Genomic DNA, 16,212 nt, shown 5'->3' with positions numbered 1-16,212 from the left:
TTCTTAAATACTGAACACCATAAAATGATTTTGTTACAGTAGGACCAAAATGTGATGACAATCAAAGATCTTTAGTATTCTTTTGTCCTCTAATTTTAAAGCGTTTTGTGCAAAAAAATGCATGGATGCTGATTGATATGCATATTATCTACACATACACATACAATTCTAGAAGGACAGTCAATAGTAACTGCCACTAATGAGGGCTGCGGCGTTTCAGGTGCAGAATGAGGAACAGATCCCTTTTCCTTTTATGCATTTTTGCAGTATTTAAGTACTTTCTAATAAAAACTAAAATAATACATTAAATGCTAAAAGAAAATTTAAGTTAAAATCATCAAAACGGTATGCTTTCTCTTAAGCCCTATGAAAGCATAAGGAATACTACAGTTATGTGATTCCCAAGAAAATCATGGCACCTAGTAACTGTTAAAAGCAAATGTGTATAAAAATGTGGTGCATGTTTTTCTGCAAATACAAGCAATATCTTTATTGATTGATTGATTGATTGATTGAGACTGAATCTCGCTCTGTCGCCCAGGCTGGAGTGCAGTGGCACGATCTCGGCTTATTGCAAGCTCTGCCTCCTGGGTTCACGTCATTCTCCTGTCTCAGCCTCCTGAGTAGCTGGGACTACAGGTGGCCGCCGCCATGCCCGTTTTTTTTTTTTTTTTTTTTTTTTTTAAAGCAGAGACAAGGTTTTACCGTGTTAGCCAGGATGGTCTTGACCTCTTGACCTTGTGATCCGCCTGCCTCAGCCTCCCAAAGTGCTGGGATTACAGGCATGAGCCACCACGCCCGGCGCAATATCTTTATAAAAAGTTCTTATTCTTCAAGAATAAGGTAATTATCTTAAGTAAAACCATCATATTCAAATTTGTAGGTTAATTTATTACTATTTAATGTTTTCAAACTGGTAGACAAAACAAAAAAAAGTTTGAACCTAGGAAAATTCAGCAAAAAGTGATCAGTCACTGTTGAAATTTGTTGAACTTTTTAAGTAATAGGCAATTTACAATAAGGTTATGTTATTTTCATAAATTACAAAGGTTTACTTAAGTAAACTCTTCCTGCACAAAAAAGTCCAAGTGACAAAAGAAAACAAACAGATAAACTGGACTTCATCAAAATTAAAAACTTTGGTACTTAAAAGGACACTATCAAAAAAGTGAAAAGAAAGCTGGGTGTGGGGGTCCATGCCTTTAGTTCCAGCTACTCTGCAAAAAGGCAGGAGGGCTGCTTGAGCCCCGGAGTTCAAGACCAGCCTGGGCAATGGAGCAAGACTCTCTCAAATCCATTAATGTGAAAAGACAACCCACAGAATAAAAGAAAATATTTGCAATCATATATTTGATAAAGTACTTGCATGCATAATTATAAAGAACTGTTATAGCTCAACAATAAAAAGATAACCCAAATAAAAATGGGGAACTGATTTGAAGGGATTTCTCAAAAAAACCATACATATATATATATATATGTTCACTGTTTTCTAACTATATATATATATATATATATATATAGCCAATAGGTACATGAGAAGATGCTCAACAATACTAATCACCAGGACAAGCGTATCAAGTCTACAATGATATGCCACTTCACGCCTATCCTAAAATGGCTAGAAAAACAGATTACAAGTAGTAATCTGGTGAGGAAATGGAAAAAACGGGGTCCTTGCACACACCCTACTGGCACGCATGTAAAATTATGCTGCCACTTTGGAAAACAGTCTTGGAGATCTTTAGAATGTTAAACATAGTTACCATAGACTCACTAATTCCACTACTAGGTGTATACCCTAAAGAAGGGAAAACATATGTCTACATAAAAACTTGTACCTGATCAGACAGCAGCATTATTCGCAATCACCGTAAGGTGGAAACACCCCACGTGTCTATCCACAGATGAATGGTAACAAAATACATCCAGACAGTGGAATTTGATTCAGCAGTAAGAAGGGAAGCACTGTTACACACAACATGCATGAACCTTGAAAATGTTATGCTAAGTGAAAAGCCAGTGACAAAGGACCACATAGTATATGATTCCATTCATATGAAATGTACAGGATAAGCAAATCCACAGGGACAGAAGTGGCTGTCATGAAGTTAGGGAAGGAAGAATGCAGAATGACTGCAGCTGGTACAGGGCTTCTTTTGGGGGTGATAAAATGTTCTGGAAATAGAGAGTGGTGATGGTTACAAAACAGTGAACAATATTGAACACCACTGAACTGTATATTCAATAGGTAAATTCTATGATATATCAATAATATTTCAATAAAACTGTTATAAAAGAAAGCTCTTTCTGTCCTGTATCAGATCCTTTGTATTAATGAAGTGTCCAAAGTTTCCAAAATACTTGGATTGTTACTTACCTCAAACCTTATTTCCCACTGTTCCTCTTCATACTTTTTATCATGATCTGATCTTGGTTTCTGAAATAATATAGTATTGAGTAAAATCATCTTTAGATATATTGTTTTAAGGTACTTTCCATATTTCATCCCCACAAAAACTGGGTGCATTTCCTTGTTGGTATTCATTTGTTAATTTCAGATCAATTACAGGAAAATCTAATGTTCTGAATAATCTCACCATCTTAAGTCTTCAACAATCAGAAACCTCAAATGTATGTTAACACATGTATGTCAATGCTAATTCATTTACTGTAAGAGTGGGAGCTCTTACCTTTCCCTTTAAAATGTTCACAGTGAATAGTACAACTAGAACAGAAAGACTAAGTAATCTTTATAAAACTTGTTTAATAACGGACGGAACGTCTTTTACACATACACACACTCACCCACAACCACACCTCTGCTTTAAAGAAAAAGCTGGCAGTGAGGATTACAGGTACAAAGTTACAGCACAATTTCTATTTGAGAGACAAAAGTAGTCTTCTTTATCCGTGGAACAATGTTTGGTTGTGTACTATCACCAAAATAAATATTAAAAAGTCTAACAAGTAGACTGCAACTCTAGAAAAAAAAATATCTTGTGATATAAAATATAATGATGCATAATCTATTCCTATAAAAGACTTATAGCAGCTTCAAATGTGAAACCATATCTTATAACAGGCTGTATTTTTTAAAGTACTAAACCACAGAAGCACCAGGCAAGGAATGAGCCAGTTATGGAAGCTAAGTTCAAAATGTGGCTCTGGGTTTCCTGTGAGAAGGCAAATGAGAGAAATTTTGTAATACATGGCTTTTGTGTCAAGTAAAAGGAAAAAATATTTTACCTGGAGCAAGAGCCCTCTTCTGGTACTGAATTCTATAAAGATTTTAGAATGTGCATCCCTACATTCAAACAACACTGAATAGCATGGGTGTCGCACTGGGTTTGAAGGTACAGAAACATTTGATTGAATCTTAATGTAATTAAAGTCTTTTACAGGACACTTATAATGCATGACAAAGTCTATCTTTCTCAGCAAAAAAGTATAAGTCTTCTAGACTCTCAATAGATCAGATATGTAGAATCATATTTAAGACCTAATGTAAGACAAAATGTGACATTTTAACTAGTCTGTTCTACACTTTAGATTTTTATAGAAAAATAGTTCACTTACTTCTTTCAACATCTCCTCAGTATGTTCAGAAGTACAATATTTATAGTATGCCATAAAATAAGAAAGTGACATTCCATCAAAATAGAGGTGAATAGACAATTTCTCCCATGGATTTTTAGGTAATTCCTATTTAAAGTTCAATAAAGGTTATTATTATAAAAATAAACTCCATTTGATGACATTTTTATAGTCAGCAAATATTAAATTTAGCTTCTGACAATATAACAGTATTAACTAGACAGTTTGGCTAGTGACTCATTTCATAGAATTTTCTTCCTGGTATTTTGACATGCTATAAGGGAATAATTCTACTACTTTGGTTTATGTGACATACACTTCCAAGTCCATAGAGTTTTCTAGTTATTCACCACAAAATAACTAAGTTATATATAATTCCAATTCCCAAATACATCGCCTTTAGATGATACTAATAAATTACACTACGTAGAAAGAGAAAGAAAAGGCTACGTTCAGAGGTGGAGAAATAAAGTTTCATTTAAAAATCCAAAATTGGTGGGACTCGGAACAGTCTACTGGGTACTGAATGTGTCCCTAACTGATCAGCTGACCCACAGCAATTCTATTCATTTCCACTGAGACCACCTTTGTCCAAACTCACTGCTCCTGTTTTACTGCTCCTCACTGAATTACGGTTGCTGCCTCCCAGCAGATCTTGTCCTATCTCTTCTTACCATTCAGTCTTCTGCCCACACAGTCCCCTCCTGCCTAGCCCTGCTCCTGCCTCAGCACTCTTCTCCCTGCGCCCATGTGGTCTGTCCTCTAACCACTTTAAGGTCTTGACTCAAATGTTACCTTTGCAGTGACATCTTCCCAGATGCATGTTTAAAGTGGAACCTCCTCCCTAGCCATGCCATTCCTATCAGCCTTTCCTGCTTTGTTTTTTTTCCCTTAGTACCCATCACTATCTAATATTCTTCATCGTTTATTTTCTCTTTCCCACCACTGAAATGGAAGCTTTAGAAAGGCACGGATTTCTTAGTGCTCAGCCCCCCAGCTGTGTGTCCAGACCTAGAGCAGCGGCTAGCACCTAAGAGGCCCTCGGCCAGCATCTCCCTTTGTGTACGAGAGTGAGGAGTGAGTCTGGGCAAGGCCTGCTGTCAGCTGGGTTGTGTGGAATGCACATTCGTGGTGTCGAAGACACCTGGCAGCCTCTGCTATACCACAAGCTGTTCTTCTGTGTCAAGCGAAACAGCAATGAAAGCTGTCTAGACAAACTAAAAATTTCAATCTCTACCATATTTCAGTGACTTGCCATGGAGACTAAGTAACTAGGGAGGGACTCTCAGTACTAACAAAAGCTACTTTCTTATTTAAGTGAGTCTGTACCTCCTTTAGGTTTTTATCACTCTATCATCATCCTTTAATACAGAAATACTTTTCTTACCATGTACCTTCCCACTCGGGTCCTGCAAACATAGCAGCTGCAGGTTGGTCCCATTACCTCACTGCTCAGAAACCTCCACTGAGGCTCTCCCTCCCAACCCCACCAACTGGCCCCTACCTCTCCTGAATGCTCTTCACTACCACTACTCCTCACAAAACCTCCACTATTCGAGTCAAACGGTTATACCCTTTCCCTAAAATGTCTCTCTGTACCTTTGTGCATTTCATTTCCCCAGTCAGGAGAACATTACCATCTTTAAGGGCTACCTCAATTCTCACAATCTCTAAATTCCTATTACATTTACTCTTTTTACCAATCACTTGGCTCTTGGCATGTTACTTTGTAGTGCAAATGTTCTAGGTTTTTGTCGTTTCACTAACCAGATATGTGCTTTGAGGACACAGATCATGATACACTCCCTGAATTGCCTGTACCTAAGACAGTGCTAAGTGTTCAGCACCATCTTGGAAACATATCCAACAATTTAATACTGCTCCCTATAACAAAACAAGCTGTTAATACAGAATCTTTCATATTAGTGACTTTAAAGGTTATGAAAGTTCTCAGGAACTTGTTCAAAATCAGGCTTATTTAAAGCAAGCCTAGGAACCAAACTGGTAGTTTCTTTTATGCTAACAAGTAATTCACCATAAGAAGGTATATATCATTGCTTATCAAAAATATCCCTCAAATTATGTTAATTATAATATTTTATGGCAAATAATTTATACCACCTATATATACTTTAAATTACCATGATGTGAATGTCCACCTCTCTCTTTGAAAGCAGTTGTTGAAGAACTTCTATTGCATCTGGTTGCCAGACATTCCCAACCTATTTGGGATTAATAAACTCAGATTCTTTTATGCTTTCATAAAATAAGATCAGGAAGCAAATTAAGATATACAAAAGTAGCCATAAACAAATAATATCAGAGAGTAGTACAAAATACACAAGCAGTTCTCAGAGAATATCATAGGTACATGATAAAAACATTTAAAAATGAATAATTTGAGTACTCATTTTATGCTTTAAAAATATAAACCTGTTAAGCCAGAGGTGAGAAAACACACACACACCCTACATTAAAAAATATTACATGTAAAACTTTTTTAAAAGACCAATATGCCAATGCAGTGCTTGTACAAGACCTGCAATATGTATTCATTAAGGAATAGTGATTGTTACGTTTTTATGCGTTGAGAGGCTCACGTGGAAAGGAAGTGAGGCTTCCTGCCAAAGCAATGTGAGTCAACCATCTGAAGTGGACCCTCTGTCCCCAGTTGATCCTTCGGGTGACTACACTTATGGTGGACATCTTGATGGCAGTATCAGAAGGGACCATGATACGGTTTGGCTCTGTGTCCCCACCCAAATCTTATCTTGAATTGTAATCCCCATGTATTGAGAGAGGAACCTGGTGGGAGGTGACTGGATCATGGGGCAGTTTCCCCCATGCTGACTGTGAGTTCTCACAGAGCTATGGTTTTCAAAGTGTCTGGCAGTTTCCCCTTCAATCTCTTTTTCTCCTGCAACCTTGTGAAGAAGGTATGTGCTTCTCCTTCGCCTTCCACCACAACTGTAAGTTTCCTAATGCCTCATCAACCACGGAACACTGAGTCAACTAACCCTCTTTTCTTCATAAATTACCCAGGCTTAGCTACGTAGTATCTTTACAGCAGTGTGAAAATGGACTAATACAGATCCCTTGTCAAAACAACCCAGCTAAGCCACTTCTAATCCCTGAACCACAAAAACGGTATGATAATGAAAGTTTACTGTTGTTTTAGACCACTATGTCTCAGCTTAATTTGTTATGTAGCAAAACAGAATAAGGCACTCTTTTATCTGATCTCCAGCTTCAAGTTTGTTGTAATTTCATTTGATAAAAAAATAAACTTTTGCAATCTTATACCTTCCCACTTATGAACATATCTCTTCATTTACTCAGATGTTTTACAGCCTTCACTTTAATTTTGTAACTGTCTTCATAAAGGCTGTTTAGCTGTCTTAGCAACTTATTTGTCGGTGTTGTATTACTTTTTTGTTACAATTGAAATTTCATTTTACATTCTAAATATTTCTAAAAAAATATTAGTAAAAACTAATATTTAAAATTAATCATCCCACAAATTATTATGTACTCACAGGTGTGGTATTATGGAGCTGACAAGGAATACAGAACTGGGGTATATCAGGATACAGCAAAATAGGGTAAAGATGGCACTGTGGAATCTTTTCAGTGAATCCATGATCTAAATATTGTACCTGAAACAGGCCAAATAAAATTTACAGTTAAAATTTATTATTAAAAGCTAGGGGACAAAGGGAATTTCCTGTTATTTGAAAAAAAAGTAAAAAAGACAGGCCAGGCTTGGTGGCTCATGCCGGTCATCCCAGCACTTTGGGAGCCAGAGGTAGGTGGACTGTTTGAGCCCAAGAGTTTGAGACCAGCCTTGGGAACACGACAAGACCCCATCTCTACCAAAAATACAAAAATCAGCTGGCTGTGGTGGTGTGCGCCTGTAGTCCCGGCTACTCAGGATGCTGAGGTGGGAGGACTGCCTAAGCTCAAGAGGTCAAGGCTGCAATGAGCTGTGACTGTGCCACTGCACTCTAAGCCTGGTGACAGAGAAAGAACTTGTTTCAAACAAAATAAAAAGACATCATGAGAAGTTCAAAATATGGATTTTAAAAATTCCCAGGGAAAAAAAGCAATACTGTATTTACTCCCTCTTCCGATAGTGTATCAAACCTCATGGTAAAAAGGTTTTCTTACACATAACCCATCAGACTTTTTTTGAAAAAAACTGGGTTTTATTGGATTTACAAATTCCTCAAGAACAATCCCTTTTTGAAATGCTTTAATTTTGATAATTCAATTTCTAAATTGTCTTAAGAATAAGGAATGCCAATAAATTATTTCTTCTGTCCCAACATAACGAAATGAACATATGACTGTTTAATTGGATTTGCTTGGCAATTACCATTAAAAAATAAAATGGAATTAAACAAAAATGTCTGAATACCTCACAGATAATTAAGGTATGGTTTCATGAGATGTTTATTTCTTAATGTGAATTACAGGATAAACTTTAAAAGATACCAGGTTAAGAAATGAAAAATCCATTGTGCATACTAAAAATGTAAAGTGACTACATGAAAAAAATAAAACGTGATGATTAAACTATCAAAGTTCTTTTTATTGAGACAGAGTCTCACTCTGTCGCCTGGGCTGGAGTGCAGTGGCCAGATCTCAGCTCACTGCAAGCTCCGCCTCCCGGGGTCACGCCATTCTCCTGCCTCAGCCTCCCGAGTAGCTGGGACTACAGGCGCCTGCCACCTCGCCTGGCTAGTTTTTTGTATTTTTAGTAGAGACGGGGTTTCACCGTGTTAGCCAGGATGGTCTCCATCTCCTGACCTCGTGATCCGCCCGTCTCGGCCTCCCAAAGTGCTGGGATTACAGGCTTGAGCCACCGCGCCCGGCCTCAAAGTTCTTTTAAGTAAGTTAAACAGATATTTGGACAGCAGGAGAGTTTTTATAAAAGTTCACCATCTTATTTTGATTCTACAAATGTAAAGTTCATGAAGTATGATAACTTGATGAATACTGAATTTCATTTTACCTTTGTAAAGAAAAAAAGGTCAGGGGTTATCTGAGCAACTCAAATGTATGTATAGGTGAATGTATGTCACTTTGCACATACATTGAAGTTGCTCAGATAACCCCTGTAACTATCCAGATGTTTAAGTACTCACCCCAAATTTGAAACTATTTTACTTCTTTGAAAACGATTAAAAGTTTGTAGTTTAATAGAAAAAGTGTAAGCCTTAGAATCAGAAGTTTAGGAATCAGATGATTGGATGTTAACTCTAGCATTACTACCCAGTGACCCTGGCAGGTCACTGAACCTAAATTTCAATTTTCTTTTTAGTAAAATGGGAATAATAATCTATGTCTAGGATAAGTGTAAACAAATTATAAAATACAAATGCATATAGGTGAAGGAAGCTAAAAAACCTGAAGTGCTATGTAATCATTAGGTATCATCATCAAACAGAAAATAAACGCCTGTCCAGGTGGAAACAAAACACTTTTTCACTTAAGCTTTTCCTCCCCTCACTCCAATCGAAACTAAAGTTTTCAAGTATATACACACACACACACACACACACACACACACACACGTATCTTTCAAAGCATATAGCTATTTTTGAAGATTTTGAATGAAACCTGAGTGTTAGTTATCTCATTATTCTGGAAAGGTAAATTAGTCGTTATCCCGAAGAACTAACTGGGCCATAAACAAATTTGCTAGTGAGATATTTAACATACTGGAAAACACTGTTTTACTTAACACTATGTGTGGAAACAGGGCTACCAATTATAACTCAGTGGTCCATCCATTAACCAATGATCAAATCCCTCCCTATTTTTTGCTTATTCAGGTTACTAAATATATTTGCAAATAACACAAAAAATCATTACAAACAAAAGTATAACATAACTGATGTTCCTACACGATTTTCATCAAAAGATGTTTTAATCCAATTTTCTTGTGTTCAAATGCAAAAGACTATTTAATGCTACAGCATTTAGCCTTAGAATAGTCATGAAAGAACGAGACTCACTCTGACGGCGCCACCTACAACCTCCATCACCTTGCCACGATACCACAGAGTATCGGATCCTCTTACTGCACATGCTTCTCCTTTTTTCCAGATATAAGGCTCCAAAAGACCAAGGCATTTTAAATTACTCTGAATTTCATTTGTCATTTTGATTAGCTCAAATTCTGAAAAAAAGTATTAAGGATAGAAAGCATTAAGGAAAATTCCCTATCTGTCAATTTAATGACTTCATCTCTTCAGTAGTACAGTTAAAAATCAGTCTCCAAAACAGAACTTTGGCAAAAATCTGTGTGCATTTTAAAACATACTAGTAATAGCATATAAACAATATTATGATCTTTGCTTATATTTTGAGAGTACAAACATCATAAGGAGCTCTAAATACATACCAGCTAGCCTAATATGCAAGTACTACCAATTCAAAAGAGGGTCAGTTTGACAGCCCGAAGTAAAACAGAACACAGGTTATATATTACTTGATGCTCAGGTACAGTATAATGATGGGGATATAAGCTAAAATTTCAATTTTGCTTTTATTGCTAATTGGCCCATTATTTCCACATATATCCATAACTGATACCATAGAAGGCAAGCTCTGGAGTCAGTTAGCATTCCAATCTTACCGCTTTAGTTGTGTGATCTTGGGTAGTGAGTTCCCTTACCTCCAATAAGCCTCAGTTTATCCTTCCATACTACCACCACCTATTCTGGGCATAACAGCATCTTCCGGGAATAACAGTACCTGTCAGTATCATCAAGCACTGCAGGAGGATTAGATGTAAAGCATCCAGCACACTGCCTGGCAGATAACAGGCTACTAGTTTGAACAATGACTATTTATACATGTCAAGCAAAGTTTCTGGGTTAAGTACTATTACTACAGGTCTCAAACATTATTTTTTCTAGAACAGCCAACTGTACCGATTTTATTCTGTCTTTCAAATTTAAAAATGTATTTAGATCAACAAATGAGAGAAAAATTTCAGTAAATTCATAGCTACCATACCCTTATCCATAGGTACTAACTAGGAGCTAATGACACTAAGCCCTACGAGTGCTAGAGTTATCAACTATTCCAATGGGCCCAGGTTATAGTCAGGAAGCATTTGCACATAAGCCTAAAGATCTCAGGAGGGACCTGAATATTCTCAAAGGTTCCTAAAGTTCCAGTCATTTGTTGTGATTTCTTTTCTCATTCTCAAGAAATACAAACTTCTGTATTTATTTTATTTTTAGAAAATGAGACAGGGTCTCACTCTGTTGCCTGGGCTGGAGTTCAGTGGCATTAACGCAGCTCACTACACCCTTGACCTCCTGGGCTCAAGCAATCCTCCTGCCTCGGTTTCCTGAGTAGCTGAGACCCAAGGCATGCACCACCATGCCCAACTCATTTTTGCATGTTTTGTAGTAATGGGGTCTCACCATGTTGCCCAGCCTGGTCACGAACTCCTGGGCTTAGGCAATCTTCCCGCCTTGACCTCAAGTGCTGAGATTACAGGCGTGAGCCACCGCACCCAGCCTGTATTCTGTTTCCATAGAGAGCCTCCAAAGTTGTCTAAGTGACAGGTCTTACAAATCTGGAAACCCTCTACCCACATCTCCAGCATCTTAGTCCCAAGGTGAGGAAAATAAGGGAGACACAATGGTGGAAAGCAGGTTAATTTATGATAGTCCTGATCTAAGAGTCATTTTAGCAGCCTATAGAAGCTGGTTTCATGTTGCTTCTCTTCCATGACAGGAGAGTACTGAGGATGTCTGTATCATCACTGGTGGCCTAACTTCTAAATTCTGCCAACCACATGTGCCATTGCCACTCTCAGGTGTACAAAAAAATGGGGCTCCAGGATTTTTATATTCTCAAGGATCCCAAGGTTTACAGATGCACAAAAATACTGAAATCATGGAGGAAAGAGTAAAATCCTGAGTGGCAGCCCTCATATATCATGATGCTAAAAACACAACTACTTCATCACATACCTAACTCCCTTATTCTTACCAAACTTCATTACTTCTATTCTTCCAGCCAGGCTGAAGCCCTTTGTCTCATCTATGCCTACCTCTGTATGAGTTCTTTCCCTAAAGCTCCTAACTCTAAGAACGTCTTCCAGTATTTTTTTCCTGTCCATATCTATCTATATTTCCAAAGCCATGGGGTTTGCAGCGTTTCTCAAAAAAGTTACCCTTCCTCATCTCCAGCCTAACTTTGCCTTTGCTTTGTGACCTTGCAACACTCTGCACACAGTGTGTCCCACAGAAACAACAGGGTATAGTGAAGAAAACACACGATTTAAGGAGCCAAGATGCACCTAAAGAAGAACAAGAAATCCAATGGATTTCAAGCGTTACAGGATATACAACAAAGTAACTTGTATACACAGTAAAAGTAGTATAGGCTATATTCAGGAAAAAACTGGTGTTGGTGTATGGATAAATAGCATTAACACAGAACAGAAAATTCAGAAACAACTCACACATATATGGAACCTTAATCTTTGACAAAGTTGGCACTGCAGATCAGTGGGGAATGTGTGGAGTATTAAGCAGATGAGCTGGGACTACTAACTAAACCTATTTAAAAAAACTGGATCTTTTTCATATCTACCAAAAAATCAATTCCAGGATAGCTTACACATTATGTAAAAAACAAAACCATAAACATTTTTTACAAGATCATATAATGAAATAGCTTTCAATATCACAGTAAGAAAGGATTTTTTTTTTTTTTTTTTTTTTTTTTTGAGACAGACTATTGATCTGTCACCCAGGCTAGAGTGCAGTGGCAGAATCTCGGCTCACAGCTGCAACCTCCACTTCCCGGGTTCAAGCGATTCTTCTGCCTCAGCCTCCTGAGCAGCTGGGACTACAGGTGCCTGCCACCACGCCCAGCTAATTTTTGTATTTTTAGTAGAGACCAGGTTTCACCATATTGGCCAGGCTGGTTTGAAACTCCTGACTTTGTGATCCACCCACCTAGGCCTCTCAAATGTGCTGGGATTACAGGCATGAACCACTGTGCCTGGCCCAAGAAAGGATTTAAAATGAGATACAAAACCAAAAAACAAAGAAGCTTGATAAAATTACATTCAGACCTTCTGTTCATCCAGAAACTCCCAAAAGACACTGAAAAGACAAGTAAGAAACTGAGAGAAGATATCTGGAACACATAAAAACCAAGAAGGGTAAGTATTCAGGATATATTAAGAACTATGAATCAGAAAGCAATGACTTAATGGAAAGTAAGCGAAGACATGGACAGGCATTCCAAAACCACAGAAATACAAATGACTCAAATACAAGAAATGATGTCTACCCCATAAGAAGGAAATGTTTATTAAAGCCATAGTGAGAGACAATTTCACATCCACTAGGATTGGTAGGACTTAATCTGACCTTATTAAGTGTTAGCAAGGATGTGGGATAATGAGACTCTTAATGCACTGGTAGTGATGAGTGTAAACTGTTATAAACAACTTTGAACAACAATTTGACATTACCTAGAAATGACCTACCATTTTTTTTTTTAATGGAGTCTCACTCGCTCTATTGCCTAGGCTGGAAAGCAGTGGCACAATCTGGGCTCACTGCAACCTCTGCCTCCCGGGTTCAAGTGATTCTCCTGCCTCAGCCTCCTGAGTGGCTGGGATTACAGGTGTGTGCCACCATGCCCAGCTAATTTTTGTATTTTTAGTAGAGATGGGGTTTCATCATGTTGGCCAGGCTGGTCTCAAACTCCTGACCTCGTGATCCACCCACCTCAGCCTCCCAAAGTATTGGGATGACAGATATGAGTCATCATGCCAGGCCAATGATCAACAATTCTGTTCACTAGATTATGTGCCCGAGAAAAATTTTGCCTGTGTATAACAAGACACAGGTACAAGAATGTTCACAGTAGGATTTTTTGTAATCACAGAAAATTTAGAAACATACGTGTCCATCAATAGAACAGATACTGAGATATAATCATTCATGGAAATGCTGTTAATTCATTTAAAAAAGGAATTAATTCATCAAAAAACGAATGAAATATAGTGAGATGCACCAAGGTAGACAAATCTCAAACGATTTGATGAAAAGTCACAAAAGAATATGTACATTTTGGTTCTGGTTACATAAAGTTTGAAAGATGGAAAACCTAAAAAATTTGTTTAGTGATGCACACAGGAAATGATAATTAGCAAATTCAGAAAAGTGGCTATATCTTGGGTGGCAAAACAGGAGACATGATCAAGTGGGGCCACACAAGTCTGCTTAGGTTCTGGTGATGCTGCTTCTTATCATATGGCTACTTATCTTAATGTCATTTAAATAATACATTTTATACTCTTTTACATTAATAACATTTTATAGTAACTTTAAAAAATTCATTTGAACTCTACTTTTAGTCATTTTTAATGGGATCAGCACATTAACCCATTGTGGGCGTCACCCTTTGGGATCCCATCTCCATGTGAGGAATTCCTACTACATTTCCCACTGTGAGTAAAAGGGCCTGGGCCTTTATTTCCTTTATCTTTAACTTCATGTAGTTATCAAAGTTGCTCAAGGTTCTACAGTTATGAAGCAACTCTAGAGTGACTGCCTTCTTTGGCACATGCTTACCTCCCAGTGTGTGATTTCACTTTGTTTTGGAGCTTGGTATGTTCTTTACTTTCATGCCAACTCAGTAAATGTTAATTTTTTAAAAATTGGCATCTGATCTGACTTATTTGGGAGAGTTGTTCAATCTGCCATAATAGTGGGAAATGGAAATTCCAAATTCCTTTCTTCTTACACTGAGAATAGCACTCACATAATTATAATTATACAACACTGCTATGTTAGAATAATGAAAAACTGCACTAAATGATTTTTATGTGTTAGGCATTATTAAAAGCACTTTGCATGCATTGTGTGAAATCACTTAGTTCTCCTAACAACCTTGTGAAAATAACGTTCAAAGAGGTTGCCCACAGTATTTCAATCCCTGTTGTTCTTAGAGAACTAGAGCCTACATAACATACAAAGTCTCACCTGATAGTTTAGGTACCACAAATATAGTTCCATCATCACCAACACAGCTGACTGTTGCCTCAAATACTTTCATGTTAGGAATAGCTGGTGGTTTATACCCTCTAGTGGTTCTTGGTTCTAGAATTTCCTCCTGAAATTCAGATACTTTCTGTTCACTGATTATGTCAGCAGTTTTCTTGTCAGGGTCAAAGTGAGTTTTAATACAGTTAGTAACTACTGAATCTTCTTGTTCCAGGGGGACTTCCAGAGACTTCTCAGATAATGAATGGCTGTTATCTAATTTAATTCTGTAACATCCAAAAAAGAACACATCTAAACATGAGCAAATACAAAATTCTGGGTAAAACAACATAAAAAGAATCCTTCAGATATACATGAAATTGAAAGAAAGTATTTGCTCTAATTTGTCACATTAAAAACTAGCATAACTTAAGTTAAAATTAAAACTACTTTAAATTATGAGACTGATGAGAAAAAGCAATAAAAATTTAAGTAAATGTTTTAAATTTCTATATTTACAGACTATGCTCTCTTAAAATTTCATGTGTGCATCTCAAGTATTGTACAATGAATTCAATATTACTAGAAGATACAACACCTTTAAGATGACTTCAATTTATCAATTTAGTCCACACATAGAACAGACATCTGGCAAGCTATTAGCATCCATAAATACAAAGAAAACATGAGTCTCTTAAAAAACAATAAAGTACTATTCATATATTAGGTGTTAGTGGTAATATATTTACTCAGCTTTTCTACTTTATATTATTCTCTTCCAATTAAAAAAAAATAGGTATCCCTATTGTACAAAAAAATAAAACCTTAGAAGGAAATATTAATATTGATTGTGTTTTAGGGGAATTATGGCAAGTTTCTATTTCTTCTCATCTCCTGTACTTTTAAAACGAAATAAAGGCCGGGCATGGTGGCTCGTGCCTATAATCCCAGCACTTTGGGAGGCTGAGGCGGGAAGATCACCTGAGGTCAGGAGTTCGAGACCAGCCTGGCCAACATGGTGAAACCCTGTCTCTACTACAAATACAAAAATTAGCCGGGCATGGTGGCGCATGCCTGTAATCCCAGCTACTTGGGAGGCTGAGGTGTGAGAATCGCTTGAACCCAGGAGGCAGAGGTTGCAGTGAGCTGACATCACAGCACTGCACTCAGGCCTGGGCAACAGAGCGAGACTCTGTCTCAATCAATTAACCAATCAATCAATAAAAGGAAATAAAGCATTGACGAAACAGCCACATAATTCCTCAAATACCCTGCCAGTCCCCCAACCCACCGCCGCCTTAAGACAGCTAGTAGTTTTAGTCTATAAAAACAGTAAAGAACATAACAACTGGTAGCAGACAATGTCAGCAGTATTAACTTGCCTAGCATTTTCCATTCTAACATTTCTTCTATCAAGGAATGGCTTTGGCCTAAAGTCAAAGCAATTAGTTGTATGCCAAAGCCCCGGCAACCCAGGCCGCATCTCCCATATCTAGCCTCACGTCCCACTTTCTTTCTGACTTCGAATTCTCTTTCCATTTCATCAGGACTGGGGTCCTTGTTCTGAATAAGGCAAGATATA

General features: G+C 37.5%; 1 protein-coding gene across 2 annotated transcripts in view; it reads right to left on the bottom strand.

Annotated features, from left to right (window-relative positions):
- Nucleotides 1–16,212, bottom strand: part of RNF17 (ring finger protein 17) — a 128,560-nt gene that overhangs the window by 11,642 nt on the left and 100,706 nt on the right. For both annotated transcript variants that reach the window (XM_030922126.1, XM_030922127.1), the window contains 6 exons: nt 14,631–14,917; nt 9,618–9,781; nt 7,134–7,253; nt 5,739–5,819; nt 3,580–3,705; nt 2,381–2,440 (listed from right to left, as the gene is read on the bottom strand). In XM_030922126.1, coding sequence (XP_030777986.1) covers nt 2,381–2,440; nt 3,580–3,705; nt 5,739–5,819; nt 7,134–7,253; nt 9,618–9,781; nt 14,631–14,917 — 838 coding nt within the window. The remainder of the gene's footprint in view (nt 1–2,380; nt 2,441–3,579; nt 3,706–5,738; nt 5,820–7,133; nt 7,254–9,617; nt 9,782–14,630; nt 14,918–16,212) is intronic.

Source organism: Rhinopithecus roxellana, chromosome 18, assembly GCF_007565055.1.
Source record: "Rhinopithecus roxellana isolate Shanxi Qingling chromosome 18, ASM756505v1, whole genome shotgun sequence".
NCBI classification, from domain to species: Eukaryota; Metazoa; Chordata; class Mammalia; order Primates; family Cercopithecidae; genus Rhinopithecus; species Rhinopithecus roxellana.
The sequence above is the reverse complement of the archived record's forward strand: the minus strand, read 5'-3'. Positions and strand labels throughout refer to the sequence as shown.